This window comes from Muntiacus reevesi, chromosome 11 (genome assembly GCF_963930625.1).
Source record: "Muntiacus reevesi chromosome 11, mMunRee1.1, whole genome shotgun sequence".
Taxonomy (NCBI): domain Eukaryota; kingdom Metazoa; phylum Chordata; class Mammalia; order Artiodactyla; family Cervidae; genus Muntiacus; species Muntiacus reevesi.
The window spans coordinates 45708898-45733200 of record NC_089259.1 but is presented as its reverse complement, the minus strand read 5'-3'; the positions used below and the strand labels follow the sequence as shown (position 1 = coordinate 45733200).

Below are 24303 nucleotides of genomic sequence, written 5' to 3'. Positions count from 1 at the left end.
GTAAATGCTTAGATAATTGATTATAAACCATTTTTTCTTTGTAATTATGTTTTAAGTACATAAGTTTTCATCTGATCACAGCTTGTCTTTATCCCACAGTTTACACATACCATATTTTTATTCTTATTTGACTCAAAATATTTTCTATTTTTTTGTTGTAATTAATTTTTCAACCGATGGGTTGACTTTAGGTATACTGCTTAATTTTTCAGTGTTTTAGAATTTTCTAAATATCTTTTGTAATTGATACCTAGCCTTATTCCACTGTGGTCAGAGGAAATATGCTAAATAATTTTAACCTTTTGGAATTATTAAGACTACAGCTTACCCTATGTCAAATTTTGGAAAAACAGCTTCTCAAACAGAAATACATGTAATTGTTCTCAATTTGTAATTACCCGAAAATAGCCTTTAAAATCATAGAAATAAGGGACTAAAATGAGAAGTAGACAGACCCATAAAAATAGTGTGAGATCTTAAGCACACGTTTCTCAAAAGGTGACAGGTAAAGGAGACAAAAAAAAAAAAAAAAGAAGAAGAAGAAAAAAAAGGTGTATAGTCTATAGAAAACCAAGAAAAACAGTACAATTAACAAACATACCTTAGTTGATCAACTTCGAACAATGTACTTGATATATCCCCAGTTTTAACAGGACTTCCCAAGTACTCATGAACCTTTATTATCTTTAATAGCTTTTTCAGAGACTACGGTGCATTTTTTACATACTGATGTCCACCATAGAGTAATACTTGTACTTATATCTAGACATAGTGAATATTTTGGAATATTTTAACACTATATGTCCATCTCCTTCTGTATATCCTGGATATGGATAGCCACATCCATTGGGCTTCCCTGGGGGCTCAGCTGGCAGAGAATCCGCCTGCATTGCAAGAGAACTGGGTTTGATTCCTGGGTTGGGAAGATCCCGTGCAGAAGGAATAGACTACCCACTCCGGTATTCTTGGGCTTCCCTGGTGGCTCAGCTGGGAAAGAATCCCACTGTAATGTGGGAGACCTGGGTTCGATCCCTGGGTTGGAAAGATCCCCTGGAGAAGGGAACAGCTACCCACTCCAGTAATCTTGCCTGGAGAATTCCATGCACTGTATAGTCCGTGGGGTCGCAAAGAGCTGGACACTACTGAGAGAGGCTTTCATTTTCATCCATCTCCTTATTTGTGCTATATTTAAACCTCAATGAAGTACTATTGCTATTATTATTGATATATGGTCATTATTCAATTAGATTTACATGTATTTACCTTTTTCTTTTTCTCGATGCTCTTTTTTTGTGTATCTCCATGTTTTTATATGATTATTTTCTGTGGGCCTGAGGAATTTTCTTTTGTATTTATTTTTGTATGGTTCTACTGGCTAAAAATTCCCTGTTTTTATCGAAAATACCTTTATTTTGCCTTGATTTTTGATAGAAAAATAGGGTTGCCAGTTAGTTTTTTTTTTTTCCATTCAGCAATTTAAAATAACTTTCATAGTTTTCTGACTTTAATCATTTTTGTTGAAAAGTATTTCTCCAGTCAAATATTGTCCTCCTTTCTTCAAGAATTTATAATTTTTATGTGTGTGTTTGTGTGTGTGTGTGTGTGTGTGCGCACATGCATGCACATTAGATTCCAGTTTTGGAGTAAACTTTCCTTTCATCTCTTTTCTTAAGTATGTTACTACTTTTTTTGGAAAGTCTGTATTTGATAACTCTAAAAATTCTGAATCGCCAGTGCATTTTTATTGTGTATTTGTCTTCTTTTAGTTTTAAGAGATGTGGAATACTCTCCTTCAGTATTTTGTAGTACTTAAGGGAATATTAAACATGTGATTATGTTTCAAAAGAGAAGTAAAGTAGTTAGAATGATAGCATCTCTCATTGTTTTCTTTCTTGGATCTTAGACCTTTAAATCTTAGTTACTTTAGCTGCTCAGTGTCTTAAAATTTCACTTTTTGAAATGTAATGCATGTTCTTTTATTGTTCCTAGAAGTCTAGTTAGTCTTACACAAGCTATTCTGCCTTTGCTGAAATGAAATTTAGCCCTTTTCCCACATTTTATCTGTTATAAATTACCTTGGTTATTTTAGATTATTTTCTGTCTCATCACTTCATCACCATGAACCTCCTCATGAAAAAGTTTTGCATTTTAATACATAGTATGAAACAATGCTGAGAAATATATGCAATCCACTTTTGAGAAAATATGATCTATAGAGCTACTTCAGTATTACTTTTTTATCCTAATAAGATGCACAAAGTTATGTTAAAATTCACCTATCAAGTTGACCTTAACATTTGCTTTTATTTGTAGATTCTATTTTCCTATAATTATTTTTAATTATTTTATTTTTATAATGTGTTTTTCATCATATATCTTCTATGATGATTCTCCTTATACATATACTATACTTGGAAACTGAAGCTTTTAAAGCTGTTCATTCTTAATTATGTGCTTTCCTGATAGCTCAATCAGTAAAGGATCTGCCTGCAATGCAAGAGACCCAAGGTTTGATGCCTGAGTTGGGAAGAACCCATGGTGAAGGAAATGGCAACCCACTCTAATATTCTAGCCTGGGAAATCCCATGAATAAAGGAACTTGGAGGGCTACAGTCCATGGGGTTGCAAGAGAGTCAGACATGACAGTGACTAAACCACCACCATTTATATTGAATTGAAAACTATCGCTCTCTACCAACCTATGCAGAGTTGTCAACATTAAATCTTCATAATCCTTATTCTTACGGTCTTTCTTTAAATAGCCCTTTTATTGCACTTTTATTCCATCATTTCTGTGTGAACTTCTCATGTCAAGTATTCCAGAAAATTTAGCACAAGTTGAATGGTGAACTTTATGTTGGTTAATCTTCCTGTTGAATAGAATTTTTAGCAAGTTCTGCCTTTCCACACTAATTTCTGAACTCCTTTTATCTTAAAATCCTTCTGGTTAGACTTATAGCCAGTAATGTGTTCCTTTACTCATAGTAACTATATTCTGTGTCAGTAAGTGGTATAAATAAACCCTTTCCTTCGATCTTTTACAAATATACATCAAAATATTATCCTTACTGTTCATTTGGGGAGTTTGTAGTATGGTATAGTTTATGTGTATTTGTCAGAAGATAAAATGTAAATCGATGATTTCCCTTCAGACCCCAGCGCCTTTTCATATGATATTGCTTATGTTCTATATCATCTACTGACTAGGGAAAGTATCAGAAAATGTAACAGCTCATTAAAACTCAAATCTAGTAATTTAATCCAGCTAACCAGTAAAGCATAGCTATGAAAGAAATCAGTTCATAATTGAAATAAAGGGGAAATGGATAATGCCACCTACATGTAACTTTTTATGAGTCAGAATGTCTGCCATATTTTTTATAAAATTTAGGAATAATGATTCAAGTTTGAATTACAGTTTAGAGTTACATTTGCAAGAAATTATCCAGCACCAAGTTATTCAAACCAAGAGAAGGATATTTTCAGTCCTTAATTATCTTACCCTTTTAACTCTGTGATACATAGCACAACTTTAATGAAAAAAATATAGAAATGATTTTTTGGTATCATTTAATCCAGTTTCATAATATCGGTTAAAAGTTCTGAAAACTTAGCAGTTGAAAAACTCATTTACAATTAAAACCTGGACTAAACCAATGTGTGAATATTTATAGTTTTTATTTCTAACACTCAATGCAAATGCTCTTTTGCTTTACTGCAGAAATATTACTGTGAGAAGGCAGTTCCCCTCCAAACCCTCTTGGCAGTGTGCTATTTGCCTTCCTAGAATCCTAAAAGTTTTGACATATGTATGTGGCCTCAAAAGTTTAAAACTTTTTAAATTGTGCATTTCTAGTATATTCTAAGTGTTTTTGATAGTTAGATCTTAAATATGTCCAACTGTCTTCTGCAGAAAGATTATGAAGAAGTTTTAACACTTGACCCTACAGTGTGCTAATGTAATATATTGAATAATCATGGCAGTGACATTTTATGAAAGCTTAACTGATAGAGACTATCAGGTATATAATAGTTATCTCTGATTTTAGCTCTAGAGTAAAATAGATCAAATAAGAGCTATAACCAAAAAATGCAAACACAACTTTAGTTGAGTACTTTGTGTCAGGCAGTGTACATTCAATAATGTCATCTTCCAAGTGCTCGGGGCTGGTGCACTGGGATGACCCCGAGGGATGGGATGGGGAGGGAGGTGGGAGGGGGGATCGGGATGGGGAACACATGTAAATCCATGACTGATTCATGTCAATGTATGGCAAAAACCATTACAATATTGTAAAGTAATTAGCCTCCAAATAATAAAAATAAATGAAAAAAAATAATGTCATCTTCAGAACTCCTTTTAAATGTAGGTAAAAATATAAATACCATTTGTTAGTGAGGAAATGAAGTTTAGGAGATAAGCAACTTGCTTGTAGTCACATACTTGGGGCAGAGCTGGGGTGTGAACCTAAGTCTATTAATGTTCATAGTCCATGACCTTTATTCTCCTGCTATGGTGTTAAAATATATCCTTTTTATTTAATCATATAAGACATTTAATATGAAATGCAGTTTCACAAAAAACTCTTGATTGTCTTCATGTCAATTATCTTCGGGAAGAAAATGCTAATAGCAAATCAACTTCCTTTTGTCCCCTCGAATGTATCTGGGATCTTCCCTTCTGCTGTCAGTCGGTTTGTGCTCAAGAAATACAAATGAATTTTAACATGAGCTTGAGAAAGAGAATATAATTATGGCAGTAAATCTGCTGGAATCATATAATGAATTTAAAACCCAACATAAATGCCTTTTGGATTATCTGTCATTTGGGATTACTTAGATAGCGATCCCTTATAAGACTGTAGATAATTGAACATTGGTTATTTTACTGCAGCTGAAAGTATTGATGGTAAGGAGAAAATGAACTCTGTAAATATGAGTTTGCTTATTTGTTTAATAATGAATTTGAGATTTCATCACAGGCATTATTTAAAGCCAAAACACAGAGTAACTTTATCTCAGGGGAATTAAAGTTCTATTATTTCAATCAAAAAGGTGATTAATGTGCCTGATTCTTTTCTTTTACTTATTTATTCAGTAATACATAATTGAATAATGTGCAGTTGTTGTTTTCTTAGAGCCATTATGAGGAAACTAATGAAGGAAAAATAATTCTATTAATAATAGATGTTTGTGAAGTCCATGAGAGCTTTTACTTAACCTTTTTGCTCCCTTCTTCTTTATGAAACACAGTCATCTTTGAATTGCATGAAGTAAAATGAGAATGTCCTATGGCAGTGATTATAGTGACTTCAGTCTTTGCTGAGCCCCTGGAGGCATATGGTATAGACTCAGGTGTGGAGATCAGTGTTTTATTGCAGTTGGGGTTTGTTGTCAGACACCATGCAGAACTGTGTCTTGACATTGCCACTTACACTGAAGTACCACTGGCACTTTTTTTAACCTCTTCGAGTGTCTATTTTATATCTGTAAAGTGTAACTAATAATAGTTCCCTATATTGGGGTGTGAGGATTAAATGTATATATCACAATGAATATTCACATGTCTGTAAGTATTGTTATCATTCAGTCACTAAGTCATGTCCAACTCTTTGCGACCCCCCCGCCCCCCATACATGGTGCAGGTGATTCAAGTTTGAAGTCTAGACAGAGCTGGCAGTAGCCATCATTTTGTTGTTGTTGTTTAGTTGCTAAGTCAACTCTGACTCTTGTGTCAGAGTTATTATTTAATCATATAAGACATTTAATATGAAATGCAGTTTCACAAAAAACTCTTGATTGTCTTCATGTCAATTATCTTCGGGAAGAAAATGCTAATAGCTAATAGCTGACCCCTTGGCCCCTACCAAGCTCCTCTGTCCATGGGATTTCTTAGGTAAGAATACTGGAGTGGGTTGCCATTTTCTTCTCCAGAGGATCTTCCTGCCCCAGAAATCGGACCTGCATCTCTTGCAGTGGCAGCTGGATTCTTTATTGCTGAGCTACCAGGACTTCCTAGCCATCTTTTGGGTGATACCAGAAGCCGCCCTGGAAAGACACATGCTTAATTAATGCAGCTTAAATCATCAACTGAACTTATTACTTAAACTCTTTGAGTCAACCCCAGCCCCACTTGACTTTTACAAAAAGCAAATATATCTGCATTCTTCTTTTTATGCACCTAAGCACAAGTATGAGAGGTAAACAATAAGTACATGTAAAATCAAGGCCTATAAACACACATATACATACACACACATCCACATATGTAGATCATAAACTCCTCAAGTTAATTTTTGTGCATATTCTCACTGTATACATTACACACCCAGTGAGCACATGCACACACACACACACACATGCAAGCAAGCACACACCTTCCTTTAATTTTTACATGTTCTGTATGGTAAAAGTCAGGGGAGTGTATACATGCCAACTGGCATTCATATTAATAGAAAAACCATACCCACTTGCCCACAGAGGTGAACATACTAATATTTTAACTGTATAGATCGATTTGCATGATTAATGTATATGGAGAAAGTTGAGGAGGGAAAAATAAGAGGAAAACAAAGGAATCAATTTTTTAAAAATATGCAAAATAGGACAGTAGAGGGTAAATGATGGAAGAAGAGCAAAGGTAGCTTAGTACGTCATTTCTCAACCTCAGCCATATTGAATTTGAGTCTTTGTTGCAGAAACTGGCCTATTACCCTTGCCCCTCAGTTGTGATAATCAGAAATGTCTTCAGACACTCACTTGGTGCTCTGTACCCTGTGGGAAAAACTACCTACAGTGAACTACTTCTTTAGTTGTAAGAAAGAATGTCAGACACATCGGTGAAATTGTTTGGTAGTGAGAGAAATTAATAAAATGGCAATCAGTCAGCTTTTTAAATGAAGGAATGGACAGTTGGAAACTTGAAACACTAATTTTTGTATGCTATAATTAAGTTAATAAGTATATTTACTGTTTGTTAAGTTTCCAAGATGGGGTAATTTTATAGATTTATTCAAGTTTAAAGTAGGTGAGGGCTTTAGAGAGCAAATGGGAGTTGTACTAGGGACGCTGATACATGCTGGGTGATGAAAGAACTGTATAAAAGTGGTGTTTTGAATGGGCTCAGTGCTTGGTTAGAGGAAAGACAGAAACCTCAGAGTGCTTTGGAAGCACAGAAGAGTGATGTCTCATCAGGACTGGTGGAATCTGGTAAAGGTCAGGTGATAACAGAAAAGTGTGTAAAGGCATAATTAGAGTCATTTTTGATTAGAAATTAAAGGAAGAGAGTAAACTGGTTACATAAAATAGAACTTTAACTGGAACTCAGACAAGTACTCTTTTTACAAAACCACATTCCCTCTCACTTAGTTTTCCCTTTACTGAATTTCAGCTGCTTTTATTGGGGAACATACATCTTTGGTCAAACATAAAGCTTTTTTTTTTTTCTTTCATTTCTGAGTGTTTGGTTTACAAGAAAAGGAACAAAAGAAGTTACAATAGATGGTGAGCTGACTTTTTTCACTTGTATTTCTAATGTATTGCTTACAAATCTAATTAGATGTTTTTTTTCCATTTTATCCCCCCATCTTTCCTCATTTCTTTCAAACTTACATCACATACAGTGTGGCCAGAGCACCAAATACAGGATGGTGTTCCTAAGTTACAAATGATTTTTCCAGTTGTGATTATCAAGAATAGTGGAGGGGGTTGCCATTTCTTCTCCAGGGGAATCTTCCTGACCCAGGAATTGAACCCCTGCCTCCTGCATTGTAGGCAGATTCTTTACTGTCTGAGCCACCATGGAAGCCCAAAACTTAATATGGAAACAAATAGGAAATAAACATGAAATAAACATTATAATAACTGCCTCATGCCGTTAAATTTGTTGTGTGTTGGATATATTGGGAAAGTGAGCTGGTGCCTACCATACAGCTTCTAGGCAGTGCTCATTTTTATATGTTTTTATATTTGTCAAATATTAATTTCACATGAACTGCAGGAAGAAAATTTCTCAAAGACATAAGTCCTCACTGACTTTGCCTTCTCAAGGCTCCCGAGGACAGCATGGAAGGTAAATTCAGTCTTAGGAGTGACTCTCAGATTTAGATCACAGATCTACATTGCATTGTTCTTTCAACTTCTGGGAGGATGTGTTTTTTAATAAAACTGGAGAAAATTTTTACCAGGTAGCATGTAGTAAATTTTAAGTATATTTAGTTTTTCTGCATTTAAAAAAAAGCAATCATTAATATTGCTTTTACAATTAATTAGTATTGAATTAACTATTTTATGATCTCAGGATCTCTATAATACTTATTTAAATGTTTACTTGTCAGTTTAAAGAGCACAATTTTGTTTTCTCAAATTCCTTTTTAATGCTTTCCATTCTTTATAGCACAAGGTCGAAACATTCCCCATTGTTTATACATTTCATGTTTTCTGAATGTAGTTCACAAAAAAGTGATAAGACTCTCGTTAAATCTCTGGGTTGGGTAACAGTTGCTTCTATAGTGGCAAAGGAGAAAATCCTTTTGTAGTATCCTCAGAATTTTGACAGTGCTGTACTGATTGTGTAGTGGTGGTCACTAAATATTGATTGAGTGGAAGCTTTTCATCAAAAACATACAAAAATTGTGGTATCCAAACATTGATATATAATTGTTAACATTAGTTTCTCAAGTTTGAAAATGTTTTCCAGATAAACTATGATGCAGCAGCTTGAGATTTCCAGAAGAATTCATAGTTTTAACCCACTTGGGTTACTGCAAATGCAGACTTTTATTAATAGCTACGAGTTACATTGAACTCTTTTCTTAGTTTTATTGCAGGTTATATAGGTGGCTATGGGGCTTCCCTGATAGCTCAGTTGGTGAAGAATCCTCCTGCAATACAGGAGACCCCGGTTTGATTCCTTGGTCAGGAAGATCCGCTGGAAAAGGGATAGGCTACCCTACGCATTCAGGCCTAGAGAATTCGATGGACTGTATAGTCCGTGGGGTCACAAAGAGTTGAACATGGCTGAGTGACTTTCACTTTAACTTTCATATAGGTAGATGGGGCTTCCCTGGTGGCTCAGTGGTAAAGATTCCACCTGCCAACACAGGAGATTTGGGTTTGTTTCCTGAGAAGAGAAGATTCCCTGGAGTAGGAAATGGCAACCGACTCCAGTATTCTTGCCTGGAGCATCCCATGGACAGAGGGAGGCTGGTAGACGACAGTCCATGGAGTTGCAGAGTTGGCGCACCTCAGCGTGGTTGAGTCACACTCTTGTGTTAGTTTCAGGTGTATAGCATAGTGGTTCAGTTATAAGCATATTCATTCCTTCTCAGATTCTTTTCCCATATAGATTATTTCGCAGTATTGAGTAGAGTTCCTTGTGCTATGCGGTAGATCCTTGTGGGTAATCCATTTATGTATATACTATATGTACGTTAATCCCAAGCTCCATATTTATCCCTTCTTCCACATTTCCCCTTTGGTAACCATAAGTCTATTTTTTTTTTTTAAATCTGTGAGCCTGTCTCTGTTTTGTAAATAAGTTCATTTATATCAGTCTTTAAAATGTTATTACTTGTTTTAAGGTATTTAACGACTCTTGAGACTTCACTCATGAGCATTCCTAAAAGTGTGTATCTGACACTTACACTGTTGTCCTGCAACAGAGTAGAGTGTCCCTTTGCTACGTCCTTGTCAGCATTACTAATATCATTTAAAAAATCTGTGTTTCTTCTAATGCTCTGTCCCAGCCAGGAGGAGTGCTGAGCTTAGATTTCCCCAGTCACTGTCGATCATACCTGGTTAGCAGCAGTCTCCTCCGCTGGCAGCTTCTCTTTTTTCAGTCAGATCAATCTTCCTCCGTTCTGTCTTCCTGTTCTGCCTTCGTCTTCCCTGAAGCTCTAGTCTGCCCCTTCTCCTTTTTTGCTCAGATGCTCATTTGATGGATGAAATCAACAGGGACTTGACGTGTATGGTTAATTCTCCACGTAGACATATTAATTATGCACGCCTCTGTGTGCCTCGTGGCAGTCACAGCTTAATGAGGGACCGCTTCAGAAAACCTTTGGACAGTCTCACCCTTTCATAGTCTTAGAAAGACCTGCGTGCATCTATATTCCATTTACCAGGAAGCCAAAATATGAAGCTAGAAAAGTTAGTTTGCATGAGTGCATTTTGCTGATTTGTAGGGGGAGCACTTAAAAAGACTTGCTTTTCTGCTTTTGCCCCTTTCCTGTTGTTGCTCACTCTGACCTCAGGGGTGGGTGGAAAAAAATGGATTTCTCTGCTTTGCCATTAGTCTTCTTTGGCTTGTCTGTGGCTCTCTTTAAAGGCATTTTCTATAAGCAGGGAAGCATGTCTGGCTTCTCTTGACTACTTGCTTGCTTTAAATATCCAAAAAATAAAACCTACATTTTGCAAATATAGCACCCTTTACATAAAAAGTGTGTTACTGCTGTTTAGATTTGTAATGTGTTATGGTTTGCAGTTGTATCATTGGGTATCTCTGCTTCTCTGAGGTCATTTACCAGTCTGAAATTTGATGTTTTCCAGTACTATGAAATAGCCTTACAGAAATAACTCTTGTGGTGAATGTTTTGTGAAATCAAAAGCAAAGTCCATCTGGTAGCAGACAAGATTAATCTGTTTGAGAATGGTAAACATTTTGCATATTTTAAAATATGTAACTGGCACAGAACATTTGCCTCAGGCACTTGAATAAGTCTGTGGTTTAGGGTGAAGATTCAAATGAACTTTTTATTCCTAAAAGTCTATAAGATATGCTTTCTTGTCTTGTATGGTAAAACTTCAGTGTCTTAAATCAGTCACTGAAAATTAATACTATTTTAAAAACAAAAGAACAAAAAAAAAGTGATATAGTAAAGATAAGCCTATAACACTTAACCCTTTTTTAAAACATTGCAAGTATTATAATAATTTTGGTTTATTAATTTTACAAAGAATTGTAAATAAAATAATAGATAAAATTGAATCTTACATTGAATTCAAATTAATTTTAAATAAGTAGTGGGCTTTACTTTTTTAGTAGAGATTCATTACTTTCAGAATAATTTGGCAGAGTGTACTTAAGAATTCCATATTCTCACCCCACTCTTTCACAGTTTCCTTTGTATAGAGGCTTGCATTAGTGTAATGTATTTGTTGGATGTAATGATTTAATGAACCTGTATTGATTCATGATTAGGTATAGTCCATGGTTGACATTAAGGTTGATTCTTTGTGTTGTACACTTCCGTGGGTTTTGATAAATGCATAGTGACATGTAACCACCACTGCAGTAACATAGAGAAGATTTTCATTGCCCTAAAAATTCCCCGTGGTTCTCTTTTTCATCCCTTCCATCCTGTCCCCCAAGCCCCTGGCAACCACTGATCTTTTCACTGTCTCTGTAATTTTGTCTTTTCCAAAATGTCATAGAGTTGGACTCATATAATTTATTTTAACATGTATTTGCATGGTTTTCTGAAGTTCAGTTTAACAGTAATTGCAGGAAAATAGGAGCAAAACTAACTTCTTACACTGCCTTTTTTGACTCTTCTTATAGTGGCACTATTTCTGTACCTCATTTGACCAGTTAAATGGGATTTAAGTGGTTTAATATTTTGAGCATAAATATTCTCATCCAACAAATGTGTTTGAGTGTTCACTGTTTGTGTGGTCGTACAAAATAGGATTAATTTACATGTTGCACATCATGTTCATATCCAAACATGTTTGTCAGTCTTTTCATTGCCTAGGAACATATGCTATTAATTTTTTTAAAAAATGCACAGATAGAATAGAATTGCTTCTGTCCTCTACCACCCTTTAGGAGAAGCCTCCTCAACTCAGGTTTGATCCCAGCTTTACAACACATAAGTCCTAAACTAGAATTTCAGATGTGCAGTCAACTGTTAACATAAATTCTGGTTGCTTTGGGTAAATGATAAGATTCAGGAAGGTTCTGGGCAATAAATAACTCATGGAAAAATATAATAACTAGGAAATAAGGAAACTTTAGGGTAAATTTAAATGTGTGTATTGAATCTTTTAAAAAGGGCCAGCATATTTGCAATTTGAATAGGAAAGCATAAAAACATAAATGTAAAACCACAGAGAGTCCATTATGTTATGCATATGTTCTGAATTTTCTTAGGGAATCAATCATTTCTTAAATTGACACTTGAGAGATTGAGATAAAGTAGTTGAATTAAATATTCATTGAAATATCTTCCCCTTTATCTCAGTCAATACTTTGGAAACCAACTTCCAGATTGTAAATGTAAAAGATTTCTACTTGTTTCCTTTTATTCTCTTGTCCATGCTATTTGAAAAAAAGATAATTTGTCTTTCCTTTTTTGAGTATATACTCTGCTTTAATTTCTTTCTTGGTCAATTTTCTAAAATCACACTTTCATAGCAGTTGTGTTTAAGAGTTTGCCCTTGAACATGTAGAGTAAAGAAGAAAAATCACTGGGCTTGAAAGCAGTGTGAATGATGATTGTTAGGGCATATGCAAGACAAATCTTGAAAAACAGGCTTTCCTTTTTAGTAAAATAACACAGTAGAGAGGAAAGTGAAGTTCATGCTTTTTCACAAATTGATGTTTGGTGCCTTTCACACTGAGGGCAGAGATGGCCAGAGTTGAGCAGGTTGCTTGCTTTAAGCGTGGTGCTCATAATTTTAACATTTCATATACTAATAAGGAAAACTAAAATGTATACCTGTTGTGCATTTCATGTAAAAAGAGGAATTCAGCACTTTAATTAAAGTGTATTTGCATTTAAGATAATGCAGTATAACTTAAAAACTCAATGGAACAGTATATGGAGTCATAGTTTATTCCCTTTTTATGTGAAATGCACGGGAAACTTCTTTTTTTAATTAATTTATTTTTTATTGAAGGATAATTGCTTTGCAGAATTTTGCTGTTTTCTGTCAAGCCTCAACATTAATCAGCCATAGGTGTACATTCATCCCCTGCCTTTTGAACCTCCCTCCCATCTCCCTCCCCATCCCACCCCTTTAGGCTGATGCAGAGCCCCTGTTTGAGTTTCCTGATCCATACAGCAAAAGCACCTCCTGTGAAAAGTGCATATTCAACTATTCACCAAATCAGACAGTGATCCTTACGTAAACTGATTGTCTACTGTGACACAAGAAACAGTTGTTTCTCAACAGTTTCGTCTCATGATGAGATTGTTAAACAATGGCTGACATCCCTAAACAGTTATTTTAATCTATTTATGTATTATTGTCATAATGGATTCAAACTGATTTATGGATTGATAGAGGATATTTATATTGTGCAACTGAGAGATAAAGCCAGTCAATTAAAATGTATTCCATCAACTGTTACATGATCATCCTACAGGCCTAATGAAGCTAAAAAAGAAAAAAAATTAAACAGTGTCAAATGACTATCTTCTGTATGTTGATGAATGTGTATTTAAAATCTTACGTGGAACCTAAAAGTGCTTACAATATCTCGACATGTTCAGCTACTTTTATAATATATATTAGGTTGTTTAGCAGACAGAGCATCCCTACGGTGGCTGTATTATGCAGCCCTGCATCAGAATATCTCTTATGCTGAGTTCTGTAAGTCAAGTCACTCTGAGAGCGACAATAATAGATTAGGTTCTGTTTGGAATTTTAGTTCTAAAAAAGGAAGCTCATGTGTTTCTGTCCCCTAGTCTTAGTATTACTTAAACGCACTTAATGCCCTTCATTCAGTCTTTACGACAATTTTATTGAGTTTGGAATTAGTATTACTCTTGGATAAACTCAGGCCTAGAGGTAACCAAGATAAAGACTTGGTTAACGACATGATGGATTTGAAGGTCAGTGAGGGAGACTCCCATTCCAGTACCCTTGCCTGGAAAACCCCATGGATGGAGGAGCCTGGTAGGCTGCAGTCCATGGGGTTGCAAAGAGTCGGACACGATTGAGCGACTTCACTATCACTTTTCACTTGCATGCATTGGAGAAGGAAATGGCAACCCACTCCAGTGTTCTTGCCTGGAGAATCCCACGGGCGGGGGAGCCTGGTGGGCTGCCATCTATGGGGTTGTACAGAGTTGAACACGACTGAAGTGACTTAGCAGCAGCAGCAGAGAATTTTTAATGATAATACTGAGATTGTATAGCTCACAACAGGGCAGGTCATGAATTCAAGTATTTTATGTTCAAATCAAATTTTCTTTCTATGATAACCACATAACAGGCTATATAACCATGAAGTCATGAACTATATACTAGGCAAGTCACTCTACAATCTTTTCTAAACACTCCCTTGAAGTGATTTCTCAAAAAGTTATAAAGGTAAACTTAAACATAATCTATTTAAATTCTTGCTAGCTTACTGATTGGCTGGCTGAATAGATGCATAGAGTGGGGGATGGATAGATAGATAGCTTGACTCATCTTTTTTGTGTATATGCCTGTGTGGGGGCTTCCCTGCTGGCTCAGTTGGTAAAGAATCCGCCTACAGGAGACCTCAGTTTGATCCCTGGGTTGGAAAGATCCCCTAGAGAAGGAAATGGCAGTCCACTCTGGTATTCTTGCCTGGGAAATCCCATAGACAGAGAAGGAGGGTGGCAAAGAGCTGGACATGACTGAGCAACTGAATCACTGTGTGTGTGCATGTGTGTATGTGTATGTGTAATGTCTAATCTTCTCTAGACATAAATCCCTGGTGCCATTAAAGATGAGAGTTAGCTTATAAATCTTGGAGGACATATAGCAGAATATTACCCAAGTGTTCCTCAACCATGACGACATATAGGAGTCTCTGGAGGGGTTTCCAAAGATGAGGTATTGTCCAGGTATTTTTTTTTCCTTTTTAAAATTACCAGGTGATCAAAATATCAATACACGGCAAGCTTTAAAAAGAACTCACTTGAGGACTGTAATGAGATTCATCTGATGCTAGTGGCTGACTTTAGGAAACACAGCAGGTACTGTGAATACTCACATATAGAAAGTTTTAGATACATTTTTATATTCACTCAACAAAATGCCTAAAGCTGAAGTTAGAATTTAAAACATTGATTTAGGAAAAAGTTGATCTAATTAGAACAGCTCACATGTAATCCTTATCTCACTGAAAGGCTTATGTTTACTGGAATGTTGTGCATTGTACTTTATTGAGTGAATTATTTTGAATCAAACTGACTTTCAGACTCTTGAAGAAACAATATGATAGAGCAGTATAATCCTATGTATATTATCTTTCAGTTTTCATACCTTCTTATGAAGTAGGTTGTTACATTTATCAGACTTGTGGGTATTTATGCATTTATTTCTTAAAGAATGAGAGGGGGGAAAATTATTGTGGACCCCCCTCCAAAATATTAGGTCATTTTTTGGAAAATGAAAGTAATTCTCATTCTCTTTGACGTAAAATGCTGGGTGCCCTATTATCTTCACGTCTTTAGAAGGAATTCTGTTTCTGTTGATAATATTGAATATAGTTTATGTGTTTGATCATGTTTTCCACACCAGGGTCATCAGCAGCAAAAATTCAGCTAGACATTTCCCCCAAACAGAGATCTTAATGGGCTTTTATTTAAAACAAACAAATAACGAAACAGCAGCAGTGCTTAGTGGATGGATGTTGCTGCAAGAGTTGTCCATCAGTGTTGTATCTAGAATGGAATAGTTAGAGACCAAGGGCAAAATTTTAGTATGAAATCCTTTCATTGTTCTTTTTTTTTACAAAATTTTCTTTTCCTCATTGGGCATAAAACTTCTCTTTGTGATTTCTGTTTTTTTCTCAGTGTCTTTGCCTCTTAGATGCTGTTTCCTGGTCACATAACCATCCATATCTTTTCTCTCTTTCTGAAATCTGTGTAGGATTTCTCAAGTCCTTTCATTTCTAACTGCTCTCAGGACTTCTCAGTTGGTTTTTCTCCAGCTTTCTTTCTTTCTCTTGGCTACTCTCCCATGGCCTCCCTACAGTTACATGTTTATGAATTCGTATCTCTTGGTCAATGCATTTCCAGCACTTTCTAAAATGCAAGAAATTTAATTTCTAATAACAGTTTCAGGATCAAACGTTTCAGGTCTTTTCTCTTTCCTAAAAGGAGGAGTGCACATACACTGTTTGGGAAACTTATTTATATAGTATTGCTGGTCTTATGTGTGTGTATGTGCAGCTTGAAGCTGGAATTATGGATGGTTTACTGGCCACATTATCACAGGAGAAGTGATTGGTAAGGGCTATGAGAATATGATATTATTCAACACTGTAAATAGTTGAATGGTATGATGAGGGTTTTGTCCTCTTTATACTGATAAAGCATTGTTTTCAGATGTGCTGGCTGTGTTTCATCTGCTACACGTGAAATAGGAACCAGTATATGCCTCTGTGATGTTTAAATTCATGCATAATGTGTCTAATGTTCCCAAATAAGATATGTCTGTCATCCAAAGGTTTGGTTGATCCTTCCTGATTTTTTTCCCTCATTTTCTATATTGTCGTTTGAGCTTATGTAAAAGCTGTGTAATTATCAAGGATTTGAACGCACCTAGGGTTCTTAGGGGGCTTCCCTAAGACTCAGATGGTAAAGAATTCACCGGCACTGCAGGAGACCTGGGCTCGATCCCTGGATCAGGACAATCCTCTGGAGGAGGGCATGGCAACCCAGTCCAGTATTTTTGCCTGGAGAATTCCATGGACAGAGGAGCCTGGCAGGCTACAGTCCGTGGGTTCACAAAAGAGTCAGACACGACTGACTGACAGACTGTAACAATATGGGGCTCTTAGTATTAGATCTTCTTAGCTTTCTGGTGTATGCAACAGAATTACCAGAGGAACATTCTTCTATTTTTAAAAAGCAATAAGGAGTAAATTCTTTTAGTGAGAGATTAAGCTATATTACCAACAAAATATAAACTTGTTTTCATGATATACAGAAGTCTAAGCAGTTTGCAAAAGCTCATTGAAACTTGATGCCTCAGAAGCCATCTACTTGTACTATAAGCTCCAAATCTACCAACTGTATTGTCATAGTCTGCTAAAGTACTCTTTAATTTACTTTACAAAGAGTTTTCTGCAATGATGAATTATATGTTAGACTTGGGTTTTTAAACCTATGCTGAAACTTTGTGTCCAGGTATAGTTAGGAGGAAGTTTGTGATGGAAATTAATCACTATCTCCAAAATTAGAATTTTGGAGCTCTCTAATATAGTAAAAGAGAGAAGTTAATCTCAAGACTATGTTTGAAAGCAAGCCATGTGCTTAATGACATATTTTACAATTTTAATGACAAACTAGTTGGGATATTTTATGAAAGCAGCCTCAACAAAGAATTCCTGTATGGTATAACACACTAATAAGAAACATTCTACCTTGTTCTACAAAGAAATTAAATGGTAATACTGGGTACAAATTGAAATACTCTTCTTGTTAGAAGAATAGATAATGCTATTAGCTTTTTATAAAAGTTGCTCTATTTATGACATTTATTTTTGTTTTCCTTTGTTTCTTAACATCTGAGAATATTTAAGTTCTTATGTCTCAATTTTAGCACATGAAATCTTGTCATTTAAAATTTTATGCAGTATATATTTTGGATGGTTCATTTTGATATTTTCTAGCTATCTTTTTGTGGGTAAGTAACCATGTTAACTTAGAAGAAAAAAATAAAACATCAACTCATTTTCCTTTTTAGTTGTTCTGGTACTATTGTTTAGCTTATTTCTTTTCTTTTCTTGTTGTTGCTAAATAAAATGCCCATGCACTATTGTATTTTCTGAATGGAGCTATAATTTATATTCTATAAAGAAAGATTTGAAGAAGCATGTTTTGTTCTTTTAAGTGTACGCTCAAGTTTGAGAGCAATAGCGAACCAAATCTTTTATTAAAGAGTGAAATGAACCAATTTAATATAATTTTAGGCATTGTTGTTCTCATACCATAATGAAGCTGAAAAAAAAGAATTTTTGATCTTCATGTAATAGAACAACAATGTCCCTGTTAGCCTGGTCAGATTATATATAACCAAAAATAATCCATTATAGTCTTAACTTTCTGTTAAGGCTAGACAGACACAGACTAGTTTGGAGGCCATTTTAGGCCTTGGAAATAGGCATTTAATAAATATTTCTTGAATTTATGAGTGAATAACTGTACAAGTAAATTATATTTATGCTCAGTAATAACACACTGAGCCCATTAGTTTGGGTGGAATCTTGGATTCTTTATTATTATTGTTTGTTGTTCCTATTATTATTATTAAATTTTGCTCATTAAAACTTGAAAGAAATGAAAACAAACTTGGACAGAATTGTTACCATTGTCTTAAACAACATAAGTGTAGGCAATTTAAGATTTATACAATAAGTTTTTCCTAAAATTATTATTTCCTAAAAATGTCTGTTGTGGAATTTCTGTATATTATTTTGAGAAAATCTTTTTCATTGTTAAGAGCTAAGTTATAATCCGGTTGTTAGAAATGATTTGTATTGAATACTTTAGTAATTGAGTGTGGGAAGTTGGAGAATTTTATGCCCTGTTTTAATGCTCAAAATGAGAACGGCATGGTGGATATTTCTCCAAATATGAAAGCTGAAATATCGTAATGAGTTTCTCCCATGTTGTTGCCAGGCCTCCTATAACAGTATTGAGTAAGGGTTAGAATCATGAAAACATAGAATTTTAGAGCTGGAAAGGATATTTAAGGTTATCTAATCAAAGTTTCCATTAATTTATAACTAATGGAAACTAAAACTCACAAGTGTAGTGATGGGTCAGACCAACAGAATGAATGTTTATAACTTTAGTTGTATATATAATATTTTAAGAAGACAGTATAACTACAACTAAAGACCCCATGCTGTAGTCCATGGAGTCACAAAGAGTTGGACATGACTGGATGACTGAACAACAGCAAAAGAAAATACTTTGTACTCTGAACTTGTCTTTTAGAAGGTTTTTTTTTTTTTTAATTTTATTTAGTTATTTTTTTTTCCAGTGGGTTTTGTCATACATTGATATGAATCAGCCATAGAGTTACACGTATTCCCCATCCCGATCCCCCCTCCCACCTCCCTCTCCACCCGATTCCTCTGGGTCTTCCCAGTGCACCAGGCCCGAGCACTTGACCCATGTATCCCACCTGGGCTGATAATCTGTTTCACCATAGATAATATACATGTTGTTCTTTCAAAACTTCCCACCCTCATTTTCTTAAAATCGCTGTTCATTTTTAGGTTTCCGTGGCCTTTTTTCTTCTCCATAGTGCACTTATTTCCCTGGATTTGAACAATTATGTCTGTTGCTCTGCCAACTGTCTTGTTGTACCTTTGTCTCATCTTTAATTATGATGACTGTCACAGATCAGTATCTCAGATACTTGGAGAGTGAATTAATGTTCCACAGCAATAAGAGAAAAATTAATAAACATTCAAGTCATACATCGTACATCTATTAAAGGATGTGATTAATGGAGATAAACATGTTCCATTTTTCTCCCCACAGTCTCCAAACGTCCACAAGTACCCCGATATGGAAGCTGTTCCCCTGTTGCTAAATAATGTGAAAGGGGAACCCCCGGAGGACTCATTATCTGTAGATCACTTCCAGACACAAACTGAGCCAGTGGACTTGTCCATCAACAAAGCCAGGACATCCCCTACAGCCGTTTCATCCTCCCCAGTTTCCATGACAGCGTCCGCCTCCTCACCTTCTTCAACTTCAACCTCCTCATCGTCCTCTAGCCGTCCAGCCTCATCCCCGACTGTTATAACATCAGTATCTTCAGCATCATCTTCGTCGACAGTATTAACTCCAGGGCCCCTCGTTGCCTCTGCCTCTGGTGTGGGAGGCCAGCAGTTTTTGCACATTATCCATCCTGTTCCGCCTTCAAGTCCCATGAATTTACAGTCTAACAAACTGAGTCACGTTCACCGCATCCCCGTGGTGGTCCAGTCGGTGCCTGTTGTCTACACAGCTGTGCGGTCACCTGGCAATGTGAACAACACTATCGTAGTACCACTTTTGGAGGATGGGAGAAGCCATGGCAAAGGTAAGAGGCACAAGCGAGCCTTGCTTTATTTTACCACTAGCAGTAACTTATGCAAGGAAGTTACAACTAAGAAGTTCTGTGCACAATGACACAGAGGAACAACTGGTCTGCTCCTGTGAGTAGAGCGTGGTTTAGTAGAAACTAACCTCATATTCATATAGGTATATGTTTCAGAATTACTCAGTCCAAATTTTTATGTATCAAGTCATATGATGTCAGAATTCAAATATGTAAATTTGCAAAATAATGTTTACCTTCATAGGAAGGGCAGTCTATAGTCAGCATCGCTGCTTGTGAGTTGTGAATCCCTCCTAGAGATTAACAATTATGAAAATTTTAAAAAGTGTATCAAGATGTTTCTTCTTTCTGTTGTTCAGACCGGAACTTATTTGTCTGGCAATAATATAAAATGACATGAAGTTCTAATGCTTGGTATCTGTTCATTCACTTTTGAGTAATTTGTAAATTAAGTTGCCATTGAAGTAACTCTAAAGTTAGGTGTTCAGCTAGAAATGCATCATATAGTTAGAGTTCTTATCTTCATATAAGTCTAAGTTATTATTTTAAATAACAGGAAGCTTCTGTGATAGAAATAATTCAAAATGCAGTATTAATATTTCCTTCTGGAGATTAGAAACAGAAAGATACTTTGTTACATGAATTTATGTAATAACATCAAATTAATTATATATGATAGCTGCTCATGAAGTTATTTTTCTTCTTCTAAGTTCTTTTTTTTCTATTTTTAAGTCAAAGGAATTGTAATAACATAATGTTGTTGATATTTCCCTTTCTGTAAATCTAAAAAAATAGCCACCTTTCTATAGAAATGTAAAATGCCTATAATCATCAACTCATATGCATTTGTTTCATCTTCAGAGTCTAGAAATAATGATGGATTAAGACTTAGGTTGTAGTACATTTTGTTTTGAATACCATATTACTGCCAAGCCCATAATTAAAATATGATGGATGAACACATAAAACATTGCCTTTGTGTAAAATGCTAGTAAACATAGCTGTTTTGGTTCTTGTAAAAGGTAGGATTCAGTGCATAGGAATAATATTTGATCATGAACTTGGAGAATTTTTGCAAACATACAAAATTGTGCATTCATCTTTTGCAAGTTATTATTTTATCTCCAGTAAGTTTCTTCATAGCACATGACAGATTGCACCTTTTCAATTTTACCAAGTGCAAAATCTCATGGCTTACAACAGTCAGAGGTTTAGACTGCAAACTTGAGATCCAGATACTATGCGTACCTGACAACCATTTTGTATTTTTGGTGCTATTATGGACAATGACCAGGAACTAGTCTCACCACTATCTTTGTGAACTAGGAAAAGAAGATGAAGAAAGGACTCCTCTACATAGATTTTACTTGAGTCAAACCTTCTTTCAGTTCAGTTCAGTCACTCAGTTGTGTCCGACTCTTTCGACCCCATGAACCGCAACACACCAGGCCTCCCTGTCCATCACCAACTCCTGGAGTTCACCCAGACCCATGCCCATTGAGTCGGTGATGCCTTGCTTCGTTCCGTACTCCAAGGCCAAATTTGCCTGTTACTCCAGGTGTTTCCTGACTTCCTACTTTTGCATTCCAGTCCCCTATAATGAAAAGGACATCTTATTTGGGTGTTAGTTCTAGAAGGTCTTGTAGGTCTTCATAGAACTGTTCAACTTCAGCTTCTTCAGCATTACTGGTTGGGGCATAGGCTTGGATTACCGTGATATTGAATGGTTTGCCTTGGAAACGAACAGAGATCTCTCTGTCCTTTTTGAGACTGCATCCCAGTACTGCATTTTGGACTCTTTCGTTGACTGTGATATCTACTGTGTTTCTTCTAAGGAATTCCTGCCCATAGTAGTATATAAAACCTTCTTTGATATTACTAATATTTCTAATCCAAATGAACTAATTGATTTGAATAACAGTAACATAATTAAAGATAACATTAGGTATTTATTTTATTTATAATTTATAGATATGCTTTAAATATTTTAAGAATTAGCAATTAGAAAAAATATAACCTTGTATATTACATTATTTTATATATGTGTATACCATAGAATCCAATCTTTGTGCAATATCACTTATGAAAGCTATTGCTTTTATTGTGGAGATGATTGATAAGGATTTTAACACTGTTCATGACCTTTTTTTAAAAAACAATTTTGGTGCATTAATGATGGAAACAGATATCTCCTTTACTTGCCATTATCATTTTATGAGAGAGATTACTTTTATTTAAAGTTTACTGCCAAAATTTAATTTTCTAAAAAATTTGTCTTTGTAGAAGAACTGTATTAAGACTCATGCTATAGTTTGTTCTCTACACGAGTACTTTTGTTAGTTCCATACAGTGTTTGTATTCAGCAGTTTTCGCATGTCAGGAATAAACATATAATCATCAACACACTATATATGATATGGACATTAATGGCATGCAATTTGGGATCAAGGATGCATGAGTTTAGAATCCTAGTTCCCTCACTTCCAGCTTTGGACTCGGCAAAGTTATTTAACCTCACTAATCTTCAGTATAAAATGCAAATTTTCTTCAGTATAAAATGCAAATAAAACATGATATATCGTTGAGGATTATTGGAAATATAAAGATTTTATGTGTACATGTCTAGCACTGATAATAGTTTATCATTATTATATCCCCCCAAATACCTGAAGCAATAATGTTCAGAAATTTTTTCTCTGTATTGTACAAAGATGGAAGAAAAAAGACTTACTGAGTTTAAAAGTGGTAAACTGCTCTCAAGAAGTGCTTCTCAAAGTTGTTACAACAAATTATAAGGGATGAGGGTTTAGGATGATAAATCATCTGGAAAATCCCATACTTTTTATGTTTATTAATTTATATTAAGTTTTTATAATCCCCATATTCTACAAATATTGCTATAGCATTTTATAAGTTTTTTTTATTGTTTGATTAATTAGATGATAATAAAAGTGTAGTGGAGGAGGCATGCCTACCTCACAGAAGGAATAAAGGAAAGGGCATTTCAGTAATTCCTCACATCTTTCTGCTGCAAATATGTACTTGGGCTCTGGGCCAGCAATGAAATGGCTGAGTGATAAAAGGAGGTCTATTTCTATTCTTACAAAGGACTTATATTTCTGGTATGGATGAGCAAAAGAAAATATAATAGGGGAGTTGGATTTTCAAATGCTAATAATAAAAACTAACGCACATAAATGTGGGTAATTGTACTGGTTAATTAGTTTTAAAGTTGGTAAAACATATCTGGTCTATAGTAAAGAAATAGATTACCTTATGTCACATTACGCAAGGGACTAAGAATGTATATATGTCTTATACAGATATATGTCTGTATCTGAAATGAATTGAGTCGTTTGTCCATTCAAGTATTGATTGAACATCTCTCATGGATTAGGCATTTTATTGGCACCAGAGATAGTGTTGAGCAAAACAGATGCTGTTTTTATCTAAGTACTTACAGTCTACTAGGAGATCTTGCCATCAAACAAAAAAATTGTACAATTAACTGATAGCTGTGGACAGAGTTAAAACGTAGACTAGCCATGGATGTGCCTATGGGGGAGAGGTTAGTTCTAACCGTAGATGGAGAAAGCTGTGTTTGACTGAAGTGTTTTCATGTAGAGTGTTATATGTGGTTGGAAAAAATGTTTTTGTTGTGATGCTCAGAAGGGGGTGTTTGGGGTTTTGGAGTTGTGGTAGGATGGAACTTTGCATGGGTATGTTTGGCTAATAACAGAAGAGTGTAAAAAAGTATTCTAATGAGGAGAGAACTCCAGCCCATTCAGGTATTTACAGAAAATGTCTAAAGGAATGGCAAGTCATTAGCTAACCCAGGGCACCAACAGAACTCAGCTGGGTCTTGATAAGATGTCATATGAAGAAAATGGCATGATGTTCTGGAAGGTGCAGTTGATACAGTGTAGACTAGAGCCATGAGAGGAATGCAGTCAGAGAAGGTCTCCCGAGGGACGCAGTTTCCTGCTTGACACCAAAAGACAGAGTAGCATTGACCCCCCGAAGTGACCGCGCTGAGTGCTAGAAGACTCTCCACGGGACCGAGACATGTAGCTTATGAACAAGACCCTGAAGGGGTTATTTGACCTTGTAACAGAATTTAAGTTGAGCCTGGGAAAGTTTTTGGTAGATTTCTCAGGAGATGTTCATTAGTTTTCACAGATAATTAGTAGCAGGAAGCATAGAAGGTCAAAAGAAAAAATCACAAGCAAAGTTGTTCTTGGTTTATTGCTTCAATAG

General features: G+C 35.5%; 1 protein-coding gene across 4 annotated transcripts in view; it reads left to right on the top strand.

The window, feature by feature from the left end:
• The window catches only part of KLF12 (KLF transcription factor 12), a 516718-nt gene that overhangs the window by 326598 nt on the left and 165817 nt on the right, over positions 1–24303 (top strand). For all 4 annotated transcript variants that reach the window (XR_010658478.1, XM_065901722.1, XM_065901723.1 and 1 more), the window contains exon 4: positions 19482–20028. Coding sequence is in view for 3 of the 4 variants with exons in the window: in XM_065901722.1 (XP_065757794.1) it covers positions 19482–20028 (547 nt within the window). In the remaining variant the exon portion in view is untranslated. The remainder of the gene's footprint in view (positions 1–19481; positions 20029–24303) is intronic.